Source organism: Haliotis cracherodii, unplaced genomic scaffold, assembly GCF_022045235.1.
Source record: "Haliotis cracherodii isolate W230 unplaced genomic scaffold, xgHalCrac1.p SCAF_12, whole genome shotgun sequence".
Classification (NCBI taxonomy): domain Eukaryota; kingdom Metazoa; phylum Mollusca; class Gastropoda; order Lepetellida; family Haliotidae; genus Haliotis; species Haliotis cracherodii.
In genome coordinates, this window is record NW_027266267.1 from 11,433,941 (window position 1) to 11,458,911 (window position 24,971).

Consider the following 24,971-nt stretch of genomic DNA (forward strand, 5'->3'; position numbering starts at 1 on the left):
CTGAATAATTGCCACTCTGTTGATAAACACACTATATGTCACTGTGGTTTTATATAATATTACACTGCATTGTATCAGTATGCTGCTCATGCTGCCAAATGTATTTACAGTTTATCTACTGTTTCACGCATAAAACATTTGTATATGTCTGAACAAATGTGCATGGTGCTGTTGTAGATGGACACACCGAACTCACCATCAAGCTGCGCGGTAAATATATCAAAAATCTGTTGCTCGGATTTGATATGGGTGTATCATACTGATAAGCGATTTGGATTTACACGGATATGGGCCAGGGAAGTGGAAATACGCTTATAAACGAGTTAATCAGATTACAAATACATAAAGTGCCAAAAAACAACAACGAAAATATAGTTAATGTTAACAGATCACGAGATGATCACCCTGCAGTCAATGAGTCTACTCACGGTGTGGATGTGTTTACAGATAAAACGCTAAAGTAGATCAAAACGAGACATTGTTTTGAGTATGTACATTTTATTATCTTAAACATTTTAACTCAATTAGTTATCTGACTAAATACTTATGGTATTAAAGGAACATTATTAAAATGGTTTGAACAATTTTCGATTGATAGAAAACGAAATGGTAACTACTTTAGCACCAGGTAGTCTCTGCAAAATACTCCTAATACCTCCTAACAATGTAGAATACTGTATCTGAAGAAAATATATCAATTGTTCATATTCAGTTTTCGAAATGCATTATCATGCAGTCATAATTACAAACATGTCATTAACACAACTGTTGGAATCAGATTCTGTCAAATTATCCACTGCCGCCTAAGATTTGGGTGCAGGGACTTGAAGGACATACATTCGACAGATTTTTAACTGAAAGTCAAAGCTCTCCTTGTGGTCACGACTATGAAGACGCAATAATGATAAAATTAGAAGAATTATATAAAAGGATATGCTATAACTAGCGAAGGACTCTCATCAATGTATCTTGTGATTAATACTATGTATAATCCCATCATTCCATCCTTGCGAAGGACTCTCATCTGATTTAAATCACGTCCATACTTCCACAACAAATTCTAGTTGATTTAAACTTGATCAATACTCTTAACACTCACATATAATATGTATATATGAATCTTGTAATTAATATTACGTATTATCCCATCATTCTATCAAAACCTGTCACTGCTGAATATGCTTCAGTTCATAACTGACAACCAAGGTAAATTTTCTGTAGTTATTATGTATACACCTTAATTTCCTTTTGTTACTTATTCTTTTTATATAGGGAGTGTTTTATTTAAAATTAGCATTGTCTTGTTCACCGATCCAAATTTTCAGTCGAAATAGTAATATGTTTAAACTAGTTGAACCTAAAATGCATTAATAATTAACATTAAAGTCTCTGAACTTCTTCACCTGGACTGAACATTGATATGAATATTTACCTTTAAACAATTTGAACATTATAAACCAGCATACATTAATACGGTAATGACATTGATGAGCGGTACTCCTTTGTTCTCGTTTTATTTGCCTTGTTTGGGGAACGCAAAGAGGAGTTTTCCTTCTAATCATAAAAGTTTGAGCTTCCGCGCAGACACAATTCAGGCGAGTGTAATTTGTATAAATACCATGGCTGTGGAAGTGTGATCTTAACATAAACATATATGTGAATGCGTTTATAGGTAATAGTAACAAGAACTGGAACACAGACACACATAAGAGTGACACACTGCGGAACAAGACGATTATTTACAGGCTTGTCCTGGACTAGTGCTGTGTTAGTGCTCTGCTACATTAAGCCTGGACGTTACATATTAAACATGGTCGTTTGTTCACATAAGGTAGGACATCTGCTACCAGGGCACATTCAACTGAAGGCTATGTGCTAACATGACAATGCTATTCAAAACAGCCCTCCTGTGCCTGCGAAGATTGATGAGCTTCTTCCCGGATTCGAATCTAAGATTCAACCTGATAATGATCATAACAGTGAAACACCATGACGTGATTAAGGTGACTAGCCTGGCCTCATTAAAATCTTCTCAGTAGTTGCGGTGATAGTGCTGGGAATCGTTTCGGTACTCAGCTGTTGTATGTCACATTACCCCTGGCCATACTTAAAATGGTATTGTCAGGCATTATTATATATTTCAGTGTGAAAGACTGAGATTTGTAAAGTTGAGAAAAATGATTTTTTTATTTCAGTGAACTTCCCGATTGATATTTCACTGCAGTGAACATGACACTTTGACGGATTTTTTTTCATACAAGAGTTACCTCTCCTCAAATCGTCTCGATTTATCGTAAGTGTCTTGCCCAAACACAAACTGTTGACGTCCTTTATCGTTAGTTCCACACTGACTAAGCACATAGTCATTTCTGGAGTAAATATCGCTTGTTTTTTCTCTCGAAATTATGTCGTCATAAACTGTAAATTTATCATTTAACTCGTTAATCGAAACTATTCGTTTCGAAAAACACCATTTGGGTTACTTGACGAGCATGTATTCCTTTGCTTCCAACAGACGGTCTCGTAGCTTTCAAGAATATCTTTTTGGAGTTGCTTTTATATGACAAAGACTTTTCGTGACCGTATATATATTTGGTGACTTTTATTTATGTTTGTTACGATTTTGTAAACTAGGAACTACTTTCAAAGACGCAAGGTACGTACCTGCGTGTTAGGTAGGGGAAAATTGACATTTGTAATGAAAAAAAATGCGGCAGAAAACTACACAAAAAGTATATAATAAATAGGTTGGAACATGTGTCTCGTGAAATATCAGGTTTCGCTCATCTCGTGACGGGGAAAGGAGGTATTCGCCACTCGTGAAAGTGTTTCCTGTTCCCCGTCAGTTAACAGTTAAACTATGCAGTTATACTTACCAGTATACTTTGCACCTACTTGTTCATCCCTCAACAGGTAAATAACAGTATAGGAAAACATTATGTGTATATAAAAGAGTATGCTATGCCTACGAATTGGAAACTGTGAGATTATTTCACAACATATTAATATTTTAGTTACAAATGCAAGTAAAACCCTCCCTATCATCCACTAACCTCCCCTAAATACATGTATTTACATCAGGAACATTCCTGGCATGCACCGTTTTCGTCTGTCATGTTACAGTGTGAAGCCATGACAGAGGAACAATGGGTTTCCGGCAGATACATGACATATAATCGCACGTGTGTTTGTAGCTACATATCATGCACGTTATAAAGTGCTAGCCCAGTGATACATCGCGTCGCATTTTAACATGGATACTATACTCAGATACAGTACAATGACCCTGCGTCGACTATTCCTTGTTTTATTCCTTAATGCCGAGCACCAGGCAGAGTCACAACAGGAAGCATTTTCCAACGTCTTTTGGTGTGACACTGCCAGGGGATCTCTCGTTCTTCCAGGGGAATATCTATACACTATATCACAGAGGTGGTAATATTACAATAAAGCGACAATAATAGTTAATTTAACGAAAAAGCTATATATGTTTACTTTTGACGATTGTGAATGACCAGTAATAATCGCAAGACTGGTTGTCATCAGTGCCTCTTTTGAATTGATGAAAGTAGCCAAATCTGTGTTGACTTTATTGTTATCAAGTTTTGGGCGAGATTATATTAAGCTTGAAATTGATTGGGCATACCACAGTGTATTCAAAATCATATTATTATTCACTGTAGATATACTGAAATTGGGTGAGGTCTTTCATTTAAAACTTCAAATTGAAGGAAATGTAGTTTCCCGAAGATTATCTGACGAAACAGATTCCAGAGTTTTTCTTTTATATTTTAACAGCTATATTGAGAAATGTATGGAGCAGCATTAGGTTTAAATTAAATATTTCCCTTATTCTCACGCCTAGAAGGAAAGTGATCAGGCAATGAGTATTAATATAACATAAAATCTCAATATGGGGATCATGTTATCAATCAGTGAATATTAGGGCATTATCCAGAATCCATAGATGGTCTACCTACTTGCGACCTGAAGATTACAAGAAGCACTTTCACTCGATGCGCCATCTTCACATGTCCATGTGCCTGCATGCGGTTGTTCTACATTCACTATCCTCAGATCAGTGTGAGTTGCGTTGATGATGCTTGCATTGAACCCTTTCACTGTTGTGCAGCCAGACAATGATGTTTCGCATGTTGGGGCCTTCAGGTTCCCAGGTCCTGCATAGATATGATTGGTAAAGGGTTCGGAGGTCAAGCAGGTCAACTGCGCAGAAACACCAAGGTAGGAGATGTCAGGACAGAGGAGCCGAACTGTGCCTGTAGAGAACAGAGAAATGTCAGAAATTTCATACTGTCCAAGGAATCAATGAATGTTTAAGGTCCACAGTCATAGCACATATAAAGGTTAATCAAACTAACATACCTATTTTCTTTCACAACAAATATATAAATTACAAATATTAATTGTCAGGCATCAGTCATAATCAAGTGTTGATAATAGGCTGCACATAAGTCTAATAATTAGTGTCTAATGAACAATTTGTTTTATGATTTCATAACTTACAATCTAATTGATGCATTAACCATGCGATGAATAGAATGTAGATGTTAAATATCAGCTTCACCTGAAAAAAAGGAGTTAAAACTTAAATTAGGCATCGTGACATATACACTTAAAAAGGAAAGCAAAACAAACATTTTGACCATAAAAGCACAATTTGCGTACCAAGAGGTGCAAAATGAAGAGGTTCAATTTGTTAGTGTCAGTGACAAATTTCATAACAAGGTCATGCAAACCATTAGTCGGGAAACACGTACGATTCGGAAAAACGCACAGTGTATTAACAGAAGGGCTATGGAGCTGCACGTACTGCACGTGCAACAGCACTATGACCGGTATTTATGTGCAAGGGTTTTTGATTGCCTGGCATCTGCGCCAGTCGCACAGTGACAGGTTCAAAAACATGCCAAGATTAACAGAAGTGCAAAGAAACAATGTCATAGGTCACTTGCAAGCAGGGGAATCCTGATCAGCTGTAGCCAGGGTTTTCAATGTAACGCCCAGCACCATCACAAGTCTATAGGATTAGTTTGTCGCATGACAGCATGGGTCGACAAACAGTAACCCCTCCCGCCCAAAGATCGCAACATCCGAGTGCGCCACCTACGTGAAAGGACGACCACAGCTACCTCAACTACATCCCAAATACCTGGACTGTGCAGAATCTCTGACTAAACCGTACGAAACAGTATAAAAGCAGCAGGTCTACGAGCAAGACGTCCTGTTCAACGCGTCATATTGAGTCGAAAATATCACCAACAACAACTGCATTGGTATCGTCAACGCAGGATGTGGCCTCAACTGCGATCAAGAGATGTCTGGTTCAGCCACGAATCACGATTTCTCCTCCATCGAGGGGATGGAAGTGCACAGGTCTACAGAAGTCGGGGAGAACGTTACACCGGAAACTGCATACAGAATGTGGACAGGTTTGATGGGGGTAATCTGACAGATTTCTTGAATACAGCTTTACCCTTTTTTGTAGATGCACCATTTGTCATACTTTGTGTCATTTGGTCTGTAGACAAACATACTTGCTTATGTTAAAAGAATGGACATAGTAAGAGATCCAATGTCATGAAACCATATCCATTCAAATCGTTTCCCCATGTAACATCATAATTAGACCTTACCCCGTGCAGTAATGTGTCAAGACAACATGACATAATTGACTTACAGGTCATATTTCAATTAATTATTCCACTATAACAGTTACCCATCGGTGAGTCTGTGTAGTACTCGAGACATGTTGTATAATGATGTCCATTTACATACTCAAGATATATATTTTGCCACATTGATGCATATGACTAATATGTTTATAACACTGAATATATAATTACATGTGTTGCTTTGGTGTATGTACGCTAATGAGCACACATAAAGTCTGGAAGTTAATTTAAGGTACCGACGTTTACTACAATATCTGAAAAAACTAGTTGACCTACTCCAGTCAAAGCTGGTATGAGATTATTAAACAGTCATACATAACTGGATATTACATTTAAAGAAAATCGGTACATGAATAAAAAATCTGTCTATTTAGCTATCACTATATTTCATCAACAACCAGACCTGTTCGTCACGGGTGGAACGAGCATTCATTGTAACAGCCATCTGCATAATGCTACCCCTGCGTCACAGGGCCATACGACACAGTTGAACAAATCAACTCAACTCGAAAGGTTGCACAGGAAGCAGTTACATTATCTGTTGTTATGTCAATGTTATCGTTTTTTTTATTGTAATGCACCTCCTGAATGCCACAGTGACAGATATGTCCCTCCTCTTCAACCCTCACTTTGAAGTCGATTCAAATTCAAAATACATCACGCAAATTAATACACTTCGTAGTTTGGAATGCATCCTTCTGTTTATCATTTGCTGTCATTTAAGGCAGAGCAATATTACTAAAAGTGCCTTCTGAAAATTAGATACATCGTAAATCAGGCCAAATCACAATTCACAGCACTATTTACTGTGTGTTTAGCAATCTAAATATCGGATATTTACTCGAATAATTAAAGCAGAAAAATAGCATATTAGTGATCATGGGTATCAAATCACTAATGATAATTCTGAAACGTCGTTGATAAGCCTAGAATCGTTTAGAATGTTTTTGGAAATACGCATACACGATCGCCGAAGTGTACGTTCCGCCATATTGGATTGTGTTTACAAAATGCCGGTTATGAGACGCCTTTTCGATCAGGTATATTTCAAACTCAGATGCCATATATGCTTCCCTGAATTCCTCATATATTCTAGAAACAAATGACAAATGGTCTTTGTCACCAATGCAAATTATCCAGATGAAATTATGCGAAATAAATTAGGTGTGGAAACAAACTCTGTCCTTGGAAAACTGTACATGCTGAAATGTAAAAAAAGCAAAATATTTAGATTTGACACTGTGTTGCCTGTTTAGATGTACTTTCATCTAATTGTTGCTCGATCACGCGTTTGAGAATATTCATGGGAAGAGTATCGTTGCACTAATTACGGAATTACAAATCTAAACATTACAATGTTGTTGTAAATTCAACAGAAACCGTAAAAGTTTTCGTCCTGTGTGACGCCATGACTGACGCTAAATCACGCACAACGACGACGGTAGTTATCTGCATTGCTGACTAATTCTCTTTGTTACATTGTAAACAAATAACAGTACGCAAAATGTCAGAATGTTTCTGATTACTTACGTGACACATTTGATACGATCCCTCAATCAACGAAAATCCCCTTCTGGAAATCCTTCGTACTGTTGTCAGTGAACACCAAAATCGTAGCTATTTGGTATGACCTTTAAGTGTATTTTGATCCTGTGCCATCTTTATATTTATTGATCATCACCTTGTTGTTGTGGCAAATTATTTTAACTCAACGATCAAACAGAGCGTTATTCCACAATCTCAGATAATTGCTTGAAACCTTTTTCAACCTTTTTCACCTGAAAATTAACCATTTAACTATATCTTTTCCACTTTTCAACATATTTACGCATATCAAAGTAGTAATTGTATCATTTCTTTTTGATAATAGCCACTCTCCATGAACACTACTAAGAACCAGACTCAATTTCAGCCATAATGGATGGCCATCTTGAAAATGGTTAACGCTCTTGTTGTACCTTGTTTCATGCTTTTGACTCAAAGTGCACAATTCGGCTCTGTTTTGACCCATAGCCATTCCACTAGGATAACATTACCCCACACAGACCACAGTCTTATTGTTGAAATATGGTCAACAACAAAAGTTCCTGTGACACAAATATTTTAGTGTATTTTTCAAATAAGTAAAGTTTGGTTTTCAATATTGTGGAACATGTTTGGAATCAAGTCACAAAAAGATGACTTTTATGCAAGCCCCATGCATTTCACTACCCAAGAATGGGTATAAAAACATGTGCGTTAACAAGATTCCATATGTATTGTTCAGCATCGTGCTGACAACAACCACTCAGAATAACAACACAATTACGTAATTATTCAACATTACGAAATGCCACGCATGTCCGAAAATGAGCGTCTGCAAGCCATTGGTATGCTTGAAGGATTTAACGTCCACAGAAACACCATTTGGTGTTTATGGCAACGTTGGCAACAGCCGAATGCAGTCAGAGACCATCCTCGGAGTGGCAGGCCACACGTAACCAATAATCGACAAGTGGAATGAACAATACACCTACGGAATCGATTCCAGCCAGAAACAGTGACTGTAAGAAGCATCCCTGGCCTTCGACGAATATCTTCACAAACCGTACGTCGCCTCCTCGGAGGTGCAGGGATTGTCGCCAGAAGACCCGCTAGACGTCACATTTTGACAGGAAACCACCGTCAAGAACGTCTTCAGTGGTGCAGACAGCGTCTACGCTGGACGGCCATGTAGTGGGGACAAGTTCTATTCACTGACGAGTCTCGTTTTCTGCTCAGCCACAGCGATGGACTGATTCGAGTGTACCGACGTCAAGGTGAACGTTACGTCAATCATTGTGTCATGAAAGAAATTCGGTTCGGTGTCGGCAGCGTTGTGGTATGGGGTTGGATTACAGCAAGACAGAGGACCCGTTTGATAGTGGTAGAGGGAAATCTCAATGGACAGCGCTGCCGCGACGAGATCATCGGCCCTGTTGTTCTACCGTATTTGCGTCATCATGGCCCAGGCATTACCTTTCAACATGACAACGCCCGGCCTCATATTGCTCGACTTGTTCTGGATTCTCTTCAGCAAAACAATGTCAATGTCATCCTCTGGTCGGCTCGCTCCCCTGATCTCTCACCAACCGATCACATGTGGGATAAGATGGATCGGCGCCTTCGACGTCAACCACGTGTTCCACAGACACTCCAGGATCTTAAAAACATGCTCCAGCAGATATGGACATATCCCGCAGGACATTGTGCGACGTCTGGTCCATTCCATGAGACGAAGACCATGTGTTGCTTGCATCGCAACCAGAGGTGTACACACACGCTTTTGATTTGTAAATTGACATTTTGGCATGTTCATGTCCTTTTTATGAAATCAAGCATTTTCTGAAGTCTTAGAGGAGTCTTTTATATGTTGCAAACCGAGATTGTGTCAGCTTTGGTACAAAACATAACGTTGCATTAAATCGTATTCAATGTCACAGGAACTTTTGTTGTTCAGTATAATAATGTACGTTGGAGAACTCGTATTTATGGTTTGCATACATTTGGGACCACTTGTGGCCCAGTCGTCAAAGAATTGCGTCCCTTGAGTACACCAGAAACTTATGATCGTGGGTTCGAATTCCGGTTTATTTTAGGTTTGTCAACACCATTGTCATTCTCGTTGGTTTCCTGAATGTGGTAAACGTCTGAGACCCGCATGACTTCCCACAGTAAGCTGACATGCCGTGATGTAACTGGAATACTGTTCAGCCACACTTAGACACTGGCTACTGAATGTTGGCCAGGGCTGTCAACTCCTAACGAATGTAGAGTCGCATAACTATTAATGAATGTGCATATCTACCTACATATGAGCAATGTCCAAATATGTCAATTCGTCTATTTCTAGTGGCATACATTGTTTAAATATATATGAAATTTATTATTCATGCATACCTGTTTCCTCTTCAGAATCATATCACCAATGTGCACGTATTCTCTCGTATTACCTTTGCCTTCCTCGTTTCATTCGCAATTATCACACCTTTCCCATATAAGACACCTATAGCATTCAATATACCCACCTTCATGGCTGTAAAGGCCTGATGATATTATCCAATACGGTCATGGGTAACAAAGAAACACGTTCGAGACAACCGCCACAGTGTGTTCACCCTTCAAAATCCTTTTCCACGCACTGGTGCAGTAATACTGAACTCAGACATTTTACGCGTGTACCGCAAGGGAGATAACTTTCATCGATTACGTCACTGTTCCTTTATGAAACTGACATATCACCAAAACTACCTCTATTCACTGTGGTTGTGATAATTGCAAGTCACGTTTCTCGCCCGGTGCACCATTGTAGACCAAATTTGTAAACACAAGTGTGTTTCTCTTTTTGTTCCAAATATATATTTAGGATATTGACTCAACCATTTCCAAATTTATAAGAAATAAAATGAATGTTGAAATGTGAGCGTATCCTGCCCCACTAGTGGCACCCGTCTCAAAGTCAAATGATCTCCTGAAAACGCACGGGAACATATGGCAAAGGTCAGAGGGAATTCCATCGGTCATCATTTTGTTCACTGATTGTATCAGTTTTATAAGTACAGTCGACTGTGCTTTCAGCATATAGTTCTTAGTACTATGAAGTGAATTTGTTTTTTTTGTTTTTTTTGTAATACTTTTTTTATTCAGGGTTCAGGATACATTGTACATGATATAGTGCATATTGATACATTGACTGTTTGCACATCATTTGTAATGTGAGATTGATATTACTAGCGATAATAAATGATTTAATACATGATATATATGTATCACATGATGGAGTCCCCTTTTTTTAATCATAAAAACAACAGCCATTCACACTTCTCATACAAACACCATTTTCACGCTTTCACACAAGGACGCCACAAGCACTCTCATACACACACACACATGCATTATATTCTCAAAGAGAGATCTCAAATCTCAAGTCAGTGGTTCCAATTGAATGATACGAAAATGTAGACACTAACACATGGGCATACCATAATATAGGCATGAACACATACATATACATATCCTAAAATTCAAAAAGATTATGGTACATCATCCAGTCTTTGTTAAATTCCAAACCTCTGTTTGTGGACAAAAAACGTCTTTTCTCTATCTTATAGCGAAGTTTGAATTCATTCTTTAAAAACTGTATATTTGGTAGTATATTTTGAACTCTACATCTGTAGATAAAGTATTTTGTGAACAGGATGATAAAATCAAACACTTTATCAGTAATAAGATTTTTGTTAAAGCCAAAAATAATAAATTCTGATGAAAGATTTAGATTATGAATGTGTCCACATTTGTCATTTATCCAGCTCATAAACTGTTTCCAAAAATTCTGTACAATATCACACTCCCACAAGAGATGGACGATCTTTTCTCTTTCATCACTGCAAAAAGTACATCGATCACTGTCAACATTCTTGATATAAAATAGAAAAGAGTTGGTTGTAAGTATCCTATGAGTTATCCTGAACTGAAACCACCGAAGCTTTGTATCTTTGGTTATTTTGAAAGGTTTTATAAAAATGGATTTCCAGTTTAATTCACCAAAATTAAATTCCCATTTCTGTCTGGCTTTCCAACTAACCAAAGGTCCCAAAAGTGTATAGTAGGCATGTTTGGAAACTTTCTTTAATGAGAAAAGTTTAGTCAATAATAAACTGTAATCTAAAGGATTAATGGTGTTCTCCATTTTTATGTTTGCCTTCTTAATATAGTTTGAAACTGCAGAAACTATACTATTAAACTGCATGATTGGCAGTGTGAACTCATGTTTTCTACAAAAGTCATTGTATGACAAAAAACAACCATTTATATCTAATAAATCGCAAATTCTATACACTCTTGCATCAACCCACTGTTTCCAAAAAACAGTTGGTTTGTCAATCTTGATATCTGGATTATAAAATAGAGGTTCGCTTACCAGTGCATCAAAGGTGTCAATTGTAGCCTTATTAGAGAGTTCATAAAAAACCTCCAAGCAGTCTTTCCAAAAAGGATTGAGAGTTTGATTACTCAATTTCTGGATAAAAGAGGACCCGTATTTGTGCATAGTGGATAATTTTGGATGACAAGACATCAACAACACCTTCCAGTTGGTCTGATAGTCTTCAGACAACACCTTCTTGATCCAAGAGATTTTCTGAGATTTGACATACTTAAAAACATCAACCATTCCCACACCTCCATCTGCAGAGGATTTGCATATCACTTGACGTTTAATTCTATCTGGTTTATTATTCCATAAAAATGAAAACAGTAACTTGTTCAACTCCTTCATAAACTGCTCTGAAGGATTGGGCAACGATAAGAAAAAATAATTCAATTTAGAAACTAATAATGCCTTAATAACTGCTATCTTTCCTAGAGGAGTAATAATTCTTTTCATCCACTTTTTAATGATTTGTTCAATTTCATAAAGTTTCCTTTTATAATTCAAATCTTCAATTAAATCAAGATCTGTGGAGAAAACAATTCCCAAAACTCTAAAAGTTGCTGGATTCCATTTAATATTCAATTCAGGTATATACCTTACATCACTATTCTTTCTACTCCCTATCCAAATAACTTCGGACTTATCATAATTTATTTTTAAACCTGAAATATTAGCAAACTGTTTTAAAGTATGAATTGTTTCTTCGAATGAGGTTCTGCTTCCATCCAAAATGAATTCAGTATCATCAGCATACTGTTCTATGATATTTTCTTTACCATTAATACATAATCCTTTGATATTTTTATTTTTCTTAACTAATATTGCCAGTATCTCGGCACATAAAAGAAAAATATAGGGACTGAGGGGGTCCCCTTGACGACATCCCCTCTGTATATCAAACCAGGCGGATGTTCTTCCATTCACAGTTACACATGACTGTATGTTGGTGTACAAGACATTTATCCATTTTCTGATGTTACTTCCAAACCCCAAAAAAGAAAGACATTTTTGTATAAAGGACCATGCAACAGAGTCAAAAGCCTTTTCGAAATCAACTAATAAAAGCATCCCTGGAATCTTATGTTTTTCAGTATAAAATAAAATGTCATATAATAACCTGGTATTATCACCAATGTATCTATTAGCCATGAAACCAGTTTGTTCAGAATGAATCCAATTTGGAAGAACAGTTTTTATTCTTTCTGCAATACATGAAGAAACCAACTTATATGAAACATTAAGAAGCAAGATTGGTCTCCAATTTTTTAGGAATTTTTTCGGTCTGTTCTCTTTTGGTAGGCAGATAATAATTCCTTGTTTTTGAGTTACAGATAACTCCCCCTTATTAAAGCCTAAATTGATGGATCTGAGCAAAAAATACCCAATGTCTTTCCAGAAAAATTTTAAAAACTCTGCAGAAAAACCATCCGATCCTGGACTTTTGTTATTTTTCATGGATTTCAAAGACTTCAGTAGCTCTTCGTAGGTCAGAGGATTTTCCAAGGTATCGGACATAGTCTTGTCTAGAGTAGGAATATCAATATCACCTTCGTTTATTAATCTTTCTAAGTCAAAATTAACAATATCATTTTCCTTTGAATTATATAAATTTTGATAAAACATCTGTGTTTCTTTTAGAATTTCCTTATGATCTATCAAGATTTCACCATTAGGTCTCTCAATTTGGATCATTGTCTTACTGACAAAATTCCTGTTTTCAAGGCCACAAAAATATTTAGAAATTTTCTCTCCCTCTTCTATCCATTTAGATCTGGATCTTATGTAAACACCTTCCATTTTAATTCTTCTTAGTTCTTCTAGTTCTTTTCTTTTTTGCTCCAAAAGACAGTGGTCAATGTCAATGTTATGTTCTATGTTTTCAATAGTTTCTGTCAACTCCTTTTCCTTCTTAAGTCTCTCTTTCTTTTTAAATGTAGCATAAGATATTGTTTTCCCTCTAATTTCCATCAGTAATACTTCTAAAAATAATTGATCATCAATGAGTAACTGTATATCAGAGTTTGGCAACTTATCAAGATTTTGCTTGTCATAAACTGGAACTGCATACTGCTTTTTAACATCTGATATTACTGAGTGTACTACATTTATGTATGCCGGATCACTCAGCAGAGAATTATTAAATTTCCAATAAGTGTTGGTAGCTTTTTGCTGACCCAACTGAAAGCATAAATCTATCAGTGAATGGTCTGTCCTATAGCCAGCATTAATCTTAACTCTACAAACTGACAAGTACAAATTTTCAGAAATAAGAAAAAAAGTCTAATCTGGCTTGTTTTACAGGTTTCTTCCTTCTCCATGTGAACTGTTTAACGTCTGGGTTTTCTTCACGCCACACATCAATGAGCTCCAACTCCCCCATTAATTCTAATACTTGCTGTCTTGCTAGAGGGTTATTTACATGTGCATAACTATGAGTATCGTCTGAAGGATTTAGCACTAAATTCCAATCCCCAACTATCACTACCGATTTATTGTTAAATGATTTGATTTTATTAAGAAGTAGCTTATAAAACTCTGGATCATCACTATTGGGTCCATACAAGTTAGCTATTGTCATCCTTACACCTTCAACTGTCATATCTAGAACCAACAAATTCCCTTTCATGTCCTTGAACACATTATGTATCTTGTAATCAAAATTATTGTTGATCATAATAGCTACTCCCCTAGAGTTTCCGCTGAAGGAATTAAATATACAGTCAAATCCCCATTCTGCTCGAATAAATTTCTCACAGTTCTCCACAAAATGAGTGTCTTGTAGCATATAGAGAGCATGTTGTCTAGATTTAAGAAAATTAAAAACATCTTTTCTTTTCTTAGATTCATTAAGGCCCCAACAATTCATAGTACCAATACTGAAATTTCCAGACATTATCATGATACTAATACACACAAAAGGTCTGACTTAAAAATGCACTCTGATCCAGTAATGAAATAATTCCTGTATGGAATGTATACATATGGAATAAATGCAATGCAAAAAGGAAATACAATGTTGCACAAAAAGTTTTCAAATACTGGAACGGCAGTTTTCATTGGGATGCCTTCAAATACCCTTAGCTCTAATACACAATAATTCTGCATCATAAACACATTCACACAACATCCGTCAGACAAGACAAATAAAACAACAAAGAACACGAAATAATACTTCAGGTATGGTATCTCTCCTCCAAAGCTATGAAGTGAATTTTGCTGTTTCTATTTATACGCTCTCTGGGCCCAGAAGGATATCCGACAGGATCCATTTATACATTGTTCTGATCTAGGGGCGCCCCCTAATTTCAATTTGTCTCCACTGGTCCATGCTATAATCAACAGGGTGAGCAGTATCTGTTCCCCTTGCAGTTTTGCCAGAAGGGCGGCATGTCGCTTGTGTTGCTGGTTCTTAAATCTGAAAATATAACAATTTTCATTGTACAAATAACCCCTATACAATTACCCACATTGGAGACAATTCAATAATATTCATGAAATTAACATGTATAATTAGGTGATATATATTGATATATAATTCACGATTTTTGAAGCATCGAGTAAACATTCGAGTCTTGACCAAACAATCAAGTGTTAGTGGATGCAGCACAGTTGATCATCAGTTTGTCAACTACAGCGTTTGACGAGGATTTGAATTAAACACAACTTTGAACAGTACAGGTACGTCAGTGGTATAATCACTGTTACATCATACTGTAGTTTAATGATACACGTGAACTGTACATGTAAGTGGTGATTAACTTTGTTCATGATGTTTTTAGTTTTATAGAATCAATTGATGTACAAGCGCATAAAAAATACATCTCGCCCTTAACAGGTTGTCGTGTCAGGATAATTCATTGTCCTTTGAGTTCAAGGATGTTTTTTTATCTTTTTATCTTATGGCCAAATATTGTGGTGTTTTGTTTGATCTAAAATTGGCTAGACTGATATTTAATCCATCTTATTGAAATATATATATAGGATAAATCAATGCAAGACTGTACAATTGCAAAAATTGTACATGCAGTTTATCTCACATCACCAAAAAAGATCAGTGTGTATCTCATTAAAGTCTTGTAAATATGATCAATGATTAAAGTTATATTTGAATACCCCCTGTCTCCATTCATGGCTATTGCAGACAAGCATTATTTGTTGGTTTCCCAATGTTTACACTTTCACTTCACATCATAACTGTGCGCTGTAATCACGATGCAGATTGCACCAACATCGTAGCTATCAACATGGGTGTTAAATTTGATATTGTCTAGCTGTGCTCTTTGAAATGTATCATTGCACATTATCTGTCATGTAGTAAAAATACAAGCAGTCAGGTGATGGAAGATGTTCCCTGGCATATGAAGCTTATGTCTGTGGCACAAGTGTCTTGTCTCAGTAAGTTATATACAGAATTCTAATATATTGCACCCGCCACTCACACGATTTTCATACAAAAAGTAATTGTTTGTTGTTAGTCTAACGCCGCAAAACACTCAAGTCTTGACCATACAATTATCAGATGCCATGTTCTAACAGTTGATCCTTGGTTTGATAACACAGGATTTGACCAGGATTTAGAATGCATATGAATATAGTGTGTAAAGGTGGGGGTGTGGGAATATATAGTCAGCAAGTGAATGAGCAAACATTATCAATAGGATTCAGTTACGTGACAATCATAATGTTTCCTATCAAACCAACACAGCTAAGATTAGATGCTTGATAATTTAGACTGCAACGTCAGAGGCGACAATAAGATAAGACACACATTTAGGTATGATTCATTATCACCCCTTTTATAGATACACAAACACATAAACACAGTACTGAAGATAAAAAAATTAGTTGAACATCATATCAAATACATATTTCCTACAAATATCCTAAGAAAAGTCGTAATCAAATACGTTTCTCAAATTGTCGCTAAAGCAGAGACGATTGTACAATTACGATTTAATCACAAACATGTGCTTATGAATCACTATCAAATAGATGTTCGCAAAATGACGAGCGTACCCTGCCCAAAAGGCTGCACCCATCACAAACACATGCAAACGCAAGTCAACTGTTCAATTGAATAAAACACGGGAACAGAAGCTACAAGCCAAAATGAAGAATTGCATCGGACATAATTTATGTCATTGATGCGTCAAATTTGGAAATGTCCCCCACAAACTTCTGTGATGCAATGTATACGTATCGATGTATCCTAGGAAATATCCCTTGATCCATACAAATGTATTATCTTGCGGGACAAAAGTTTTGGATGACATATACTGTGTGCATATCATTTACAATTTCAGTCTTCATGCTGTTGAAGGGAGATATCGGGAGTGTTTCTATTTTATATTTAATAGTCATGGTTCAGTTTATCTTTTCGACTTTCCTAAATTCTTTTGTGATTCTTTTGATGATCACTGCCATTTTCGCTTTCCTTCCCATTCTGTGCTATGTTTTGATTAATGTACACTCTTCAAAAATTGAAACGCACAGGTAGATTTTTAGTAATTATATTGCACCTAATAAAGTCGATATATTTAATTCAATATCTTAGATACAAATATGAAAATATGGAGCTCGATAGTCACATGTTGTCGTTGTACAAATGAATTGAAAAATGTTCCTTGTCATGTCACATAAGGCCACAACGTTGCGCTGAACCGCCCCGGGCAGCAATCACACCTCTACATCTCATCGGCACTGACTGGATAAGTGTCCTGCGGAGTTCAGCGCCATTCTGATTGTAAAGCGTTGGCCAGTTTTGGGAGTGTCTGCGGCGTGTTCTGATGTTGACGTACGCGTCGATCGCGTTCATCCCAGAGGTGTACGATTGGGTTGGGGTCTGAAGATCTCGACGGTCAGGGCAAGTCGTTGATGTTGGGATTATAAAGGTAGTCTACCGTGGAACGTTGTCCTGTTGAAACAATTCCCTCTGGCGGTCAATGATTGGAAGAAGGTGAGGTTGATTCATGTAGCGATTTGCTGTGACACTTCCCTGAACCACAACCAAGTCAGATTTCATGGTGAAGGATATGACCCCCTACACCATGACACTCCCGCCACCGAAAGTGTCGAATTCACGTACACAATATGGGGGGAAACACTCACTTCGACGACAATAAACACGTTGTCTTTCATTTCGCCGGTGAAGAAGAAATCTTAATTCAAAGCTAAACCACACTCGTCTCCAGTTTCTCAAATTCCAAAGCTGTAAGGTATGGCACCAATGCAAGAGTCGCTGTCGATGGATCTGTTGCAAAAGGACGATAACTGGCCTTCTAGGTCGGATTCCAGCCTTGCGAAGATGGTTTCTGACAGTCTGGGTCGATATCCTCCTCAAACTAGGGATGCGTTCGCAGTCTCCGTAGCGGTGGCATTGCGATGACGTACGTTGAACAGTCGAATGTAGCGATCCTGCGCAGGGGTGGAAACGCTTTGTAGGCCCGTTCTTGGATGGTTTTGCAGTTGAACTGAACTGTGTGTATCCGTCCAAAAGGCCGGAAATGCTGCTGTGGTGGACGTTGAAGTAGCGTGCACCAGACTGCGATTCCCCTCTTTGGATATGTCCTAGGGCAATGTTCCGATCGGCAGCTCTGAGTTTAGGCATTTCCGAACTTGAAAAAAGTTGACAAAAATATTGGCCTATGGTTGCCTTTTCATAGCCATTACCACGATTTACGAATGCCATCTATCTCCACTTAAACGTCGCAACGTTGTCAACAAAACATGTGTTTGTTAATGCCCTATTTCAGATATTATTAACTTCCTACTCAAGGAGGACATTTTGTTCGTGAGATTATAAGGCAGTAGCGTCAATCCGCGACATGGAGATATTGCTTAAAAATGTTTGCCATAGCATTTAGTTTTTTTATAAATTATCTGCTATCTACAAGAAAAAAACATTCGTGATTGATAGAGCGGTTATCCTTGTTATCATATGCACTAAATATGAAGCTTCATTGTTATCTATGAGTTCCTTTTCACAACTGTGTCCATGTGTATATGCGTCAATGTGCAGTGACGTTCAACTTGATAATTGAAACATGATGATTATGTTTGAACCAATAGTTTTGGTAGATAGCCTGTGCTTAACATCTGCCTCCCTTCGCCAATACTCCTGAAAGAAGTACAGATAAGTTATGTATATGACTGATAAAAAACCGTGGTAGCATGGTGCATTTATTTCCATTTCGTTGGAATGTAGAAAATGAGTGTGGCAAGACCAGCAACATCTAGTCACGATGACAGTAGGGGACACTGGAAAATAGCTTGACAGATAGTTTCAACATGGGGAATCTCTGTCAAGACGAGTAAACCACGCACGAACGCACGAACGCACGCACACCCTTATCAAGTGTTTAACGTGTTTCAGGTTAACATTAAATCAATCTATTGTCTCAGCATTATAATCTTCTATAAAAAAGAACTGAACGAACCATTTCCATAATCATAACAAATATCGGCTTAAAAACCTGTAATTCATGTTGCCCAAAGTATTGCTAAACTATATTCAAGACGTGTTGCACTTCTACTCGTCGCCTCTTTCGACAATCACGAGAAACGGGGGACATCTTCTGAACCTGAATCCCAATGGGTGTGGAAGTTAAGTGAGGGATTGTGTATGGTAACATGGCGCTTTTAACAACAGACAAGACAATATCGCGGCGGGGAAACAAGTAATGGGGAATAGAATCCAGGCCTCCGAGGTGACGAGCGAATGCGTTAACCAGGTTGGCTACTCCTCACCGCATGAAAGACTAGATGTCATACAATATACAAAATTATATATTTGGAATATGTTGGGAATTTTCCCTTGTGTTACAGCAGAACTAATGCTGAGATTAAATCAAACTTATAAGATCATATACATGAATGAAGCAAAGACATTTGAACATTCTCATGTTCACCATTGTATTTATGAAATCATATTCGTGCAAACATCAAGGCTGAGTATGTTTGTCTAAGCGTTAATCAACATAGGTGACATCCGTTATGCCAAAAGATCTATTTATTTGGGCATAACGTATGTCAAATTGTGATGTAGGCATGTGTCAGTCTGGCTACGTTTGGTAGAATCACCAAATCTTCACCTCGCTGATGTATACAAATATCATAATGAATATAAGAATAATATTTTAACAAAGCATGTTATGTATAATGTGACTGCCACAACAGGTAAGTCTACTACCTCTACCACTGTTACCACCTAGAGTGTCAGAGAAACACATGGGGCATTACTATAAATACACAGTAGTTTGTAAAATATTTGTGCCATAATAATGTTGTCCTTTTTGACAGGAATGTTATATTTATGATCAACTTGCATCGTGTATCTTGTCTTCTGAAAAACTGCATGTATACGTACTTACATATAGTAGTTTTGAAGATACCACTGTGGCAATGGTTTTATCACAGTTGATATATGTCTTTCGGCATAAAAACACAGATGGAGAAACACCATAATTAGTTGTCCACACAGTTAACTTTGATAATACATACGAAGTACATTACTCCCACAAAGCTGATAATTTTAAATGCATTTGCATTAGGCACATATACTGTTCCCATGTTATTTAAATTAAAACCAACTATTAACTGAACAATTAGGATGCAGTTATCCTTAATGCACACACATATCACAATCATTTTCATGATGCATTACTTCCTCTTTTGGATACGATTCTGAGGATCCTACACTATCCCCCAACATTCCATTTATACAGAAGTTAATTGTTAATCGTTAATTGTAAAAGAGATTATTTCAATTAGCTTTGGTCAAGCTGTCATTATCTATTTCTTTGAATACATTGTAATGCAATACCGTGCAAATCCTACACTAAAAAAACCAACAAATTATAGAAAAAGTAAAGAAAGAAAGAAATAGTTTGTTGAAATGCTAGATATTAGGAATATTGCTTGAGGACGAAATTGTTATTTGTTATATTATGTCATTGCATGTTATATTTTGCTGTTGTATTAAGTAAGTATATATTCTTTGTTATATGATCCTTTACGGGCTTGTGTAATAAGTACACGAAGCATCAGGGTTTCTCGAGAGGAGTGAGTAAGTGAGCGAAAGGAAAGGTTGTGTAAACATAAAGTAAGGACAATGATTTAGAAAATGAATTACCACCTCAGGTCACATCACATTAAGAAATATTATGATATTAATCAGATGTTATTGTTCATTTCATTGATGTCAGCAGAAACTATTACAGAGCAATCAGGAACTTATGTATATGAAGCATTCCACCTCGCCAGGAAACAAGGGCTAAATGCAAACTGTGTATGCCCATCATGTACTCACAATAGATATTGTAACATGATGTATAATCAGATGCCACCACATTTTTTACATTTAGGGTTGTGGGCACTAGTCATAATGTAGACTTATCTCACAATAATGGTTAACTGGTTCTTTTGAGAGGTGGACGACACTCAACAATTGTAATTTCTGAACACAAGTCAATCTCTGAGTTCATATGTGTTAGTCCCCGGGGCCCTCGGTGCAATTTAAGCTGGTGAGCGAAACAAACCGGTGGTGGGCTCGCGGAGGGAGGTGGGTGTACAGAACTGGACCTGTGATACAACTGATTTTGTAATTGCATCAAGTTTTGTTCCTATATAACGATCAGTTGTATTACAGCCACATTGTGGTAATTATGAGAAAAGTGTGTGAAGGTAGAGGTGGGGAAATCTGTAGTGTAAAGTGAGAGTAGGGGAACCGTTAGTGCAACAGAAGGAGTGGGGAAATATTTAGGGTAGAGGTAGGTTTTTAATCTTTATTGTAAAGAGAGGGTTGATAAGATATATAATTCATTGTTTATCCCGACTTTTACAGATGCACAAACATATTATCACACACTAAATTACTATAGATACTATAGGCGGAAACGTTATGTGTGTTCCCTTTTGAGGGGCTACTGAGTATTGATACCTGTGTTTTGGATTTGGAGCCGATGACGTCAGTTCAATATGTGAAATTTGAAACGTATTTCGGCATTTAAAAGATTTAAGGAAAATAGGTAGCTTTTCACCAATGTACACAACAAGCATACTGCGTTATAAATGTGAAATAAGACTATCTGTGGTTTTCACTGTTAAAAAGAATGTTTTCACCTAGGATTATACCCGTGAAGATCCGGGGTAGACTAGGTCTTCAGCAATCCATGCTTGCTGTAAAAGGCGACTATGGTTGTCGTAAGAGGCGACTAACGGGATCGGGTGGTCATGCTCGCTGACTTGGTTGATAAATGTCATCGGTCACAATTGCCTGGATCGATGCTCATGATGTCGATCACTTGATTGTCTGGTCTCGATTATTTACAGACCGCCGTCACATAGCTGGAATATTGCTGAGGGCGGTGTTAAACAACAGACCGACCAACCGACATATTACGTCGACATAAAACATGGGGATCTATACCACCAAGACGGACTAACCTGTCTGTCGATTGATTCTGACATTATGGGAAGCAATGTTGTAAATGCCTATACAGTTATATGTAACTATTTTTTAAAAACACTCCTTAACGAGTATACTCATATGTATATTTCAACACACGTTAAAGTGCACATAGATTTGTGTATATTAAAACACATGTTAATAAATATACATATACATGAGTTAATACAGACACACGTTAATGTATATATACAGGTGGGTATGTATCAACACTCGTTAATGTTTAAACGCATGGGTATGTATACACATTCGTCGAAGTGTATAAACATGGGTATTATAGAAACACGTTGATGTGTAATCACATAACTGTATATTAACACACATTAGTGTGTTAAAACATTGGGATATATAAACACGGTTTAATGAGAATACACATGGTTATGTATGAGGAAATATGGTGACATTTAATTATCAATGATCATGGGTTTAAGGGGTATTCAGGTCTGCAAAGGGTGTGGGTTCGATTTCCAACTGGCCTACGATACCTGTTCCCGGTGTCCCCTTCTGATGTTGTGCTAATAGATATTGCTTCTATTATATTTTAATATTATTTGCCATATTATCACATCACTATTAATCAACAAAGTAGTATAAACAATTTAACTGCAAATCGTCTCCCATTGTTTCACGACATGTAAACAGCTAGTTATTAGCATTGACTAAAGGGTACTTAGAATGGGAATGCCTGCTTCACAAGTTTCCTGTTCGTGTTATATTATCTTATCAAGCGATATTGATACCTATTCAGAAAACAAGGAACGACATTTTCCTTATTCAGCTTACTGATATACGTTGTATGCGCAATGTATTGTAATGTTAAAAGTAATTTTTCAAATTCACAGAACAAACAGGACATAATATCGACGCGTTATAAATGACGCGTTAGCTGAAAATAGTTTATGGGTAAATCTGAGAACTTTTCCTCTTCTCTGATTGTTAATCTAGCTTGAAAGGTTACAGTGTGCACTGAGGAATTAATCATTAAGTGGGTCATGGGTGGCTCAGTAGTAGTAATCGATGCGCAGTGAACATTGATATGTGTTCGAACCCAAGCATGAAGACTTCACCAAAGTGACAACTGTCTAATACCTGAATTCCTCTGGATTCTGCCCCCCCCCCCCCCCCCCCCCCCCCCCCCCACACACACACACACACACCACTACCACCACCAGTGAGTGATTTCATGAGCATCGATCAGCGCATTTGAGGTACGATGACACGCGTTAACAATGTCAGCGAACCTGATTCCGTTAGTCGACTCTTACAACAATCATGGGTTCTTTTCCTTCTCAAGATCTTCACAGGGGCGGCCGACTATTACAAAAATACAATGTAATTATACAGGCATAACACGTTCACTGGTCGTGTCACACTTACATGCATTTTGTCAGATAATACTTATATTTAGTCATACAAGATAAGCGAGGTTTTCCTTGTTCCTGTTACTATCATCATTGTTATGAATATAAACTTCACACCCACACGACATTCCCTTTAACTAACTGGATATAATTATTTTGCAATGTTGAAGCATCACGTAATTGTAAATCTGACTTTAAATTTGTTACTTCAGTTAAATCTTTCACTTACTAATTCGTTTCATTGTCTCTGCGCTTGGGAAATTAGAATATTTTAAAATTGTAAAGATACATGTCATTAGGAGCACAGTGATAATGCATTAACATATGGTATGCAAAGCACTGTGATGCTAATTCAGTGTAGCGAAGGATACACTGGATATTTAGCTCCGAACTTTACTTGATATATTTTTTTGTGGAAATCAGTTTTGGTTAATGAAATAATGTGTACATGCTATCATCTCGTTACAAGGTTCTTTCACCGCGCTGTTATAGGGATATAACTTAGGTCAGTCTATCCGAAAATAATTCGTAGTCTTGGTGTTGTTTATGGTTTCGAGTTCAATCAAAGGAGAACACAGGTCTTGACGATGGCCGACATATTATCGTCCATTTCTATTCTGTTCTATGGTTTGACTTATGTATGAATTGTCATAACCTGACGGAAGAACGGACTTGGGTGAAAACTTCAGCAATGATTTGTTCCATACAAACTTGAGATATGCTCTATTTTGCAAAGATTTATAACTGGATACATTTAACAACCTGTCTCCTATGACCCCGTGCAATCGATAATATAATCAAACCCAGAAAGGTCTAATTACCAGTAATTCCATGATACTATCCCTAATGTTCAAGAAAATTGCTTAATTAACCCCTTATCTAAAAGGAAAACTTACGTGATTGATAGAAAGGCTATCCTTGTTAACATATGTACTAAATATGAAGCTTCAGTATCAACTACGAATTCCTTTTCACAACAGTGTTCATGTGTATATGCGTCAATGTGAAGTTTGTTAACATAATGATTATGTTTGAATCAGTAGGATTAACGAACTCATAGCCTCCCTTCGCCCAAGTACAGATAACTTATGTTTATCATTGATCAATTATTTCCCTTTCACTGGCATAATACATGATCGTATGAAGAAAATGAGTTGTTGAGTGTGGCGCACTAGCAACATTCAATCTCGATGACAGTGGGGGACACTGGAAAATAGCTTGACAGATAGTTCCAACATGGGTAATCTCTGGCAAGACGAGTAAACCTCCTAACCCCTTGGCTACCCTACAACATGTAAAAACCATTTTTCCTGTTTAACCATCTCTGCACTTTGTGATTTGAGGCTCACACACATACATACACTCACACATACGCACACGCACGCACACACACATACTGAGCGATCAATTTCCATAATCATAACACAAATCTTGCTTAAAAAACTGTATTTGGAGTTGTCCAAGTTATAGCTAAGCTATATTCAACACGTGTGCAATATATT

The 24,971-nt window shown here is 37.1% G+C and overlaps 1 protein-coding gene across 1 annotated transcript in view; it reads right to left on the reverse strand.

The window, feature by feature from the left end:
- The window catches only part of LOC139457011 (uncharacterized), a 29,834-nt gene extending 11,584 nt beyond the window's left edge, over positions 1 to 18,250 (reverse strand). The window contains exons 1-2 of the mRNA XM_071238465.1: positions 18,034 to 18,250; positions 3,981 to 4,277 (exon numbers count right to left, since the gene is read on the reverse strand). Of these exons, the coding sequence (XP_071094566.1) occupies positions 3,981 to 4,277; positions 18,034 to 18,250 (514 nt within the window). The remainder of the gene's footprint in view (positions 1 to 3,980; positions 4,278 to 18,033) is intronic.
- Between the last annotated feature and the right edge of the window lie 6,721 nt (positions 18,251 to 24,971).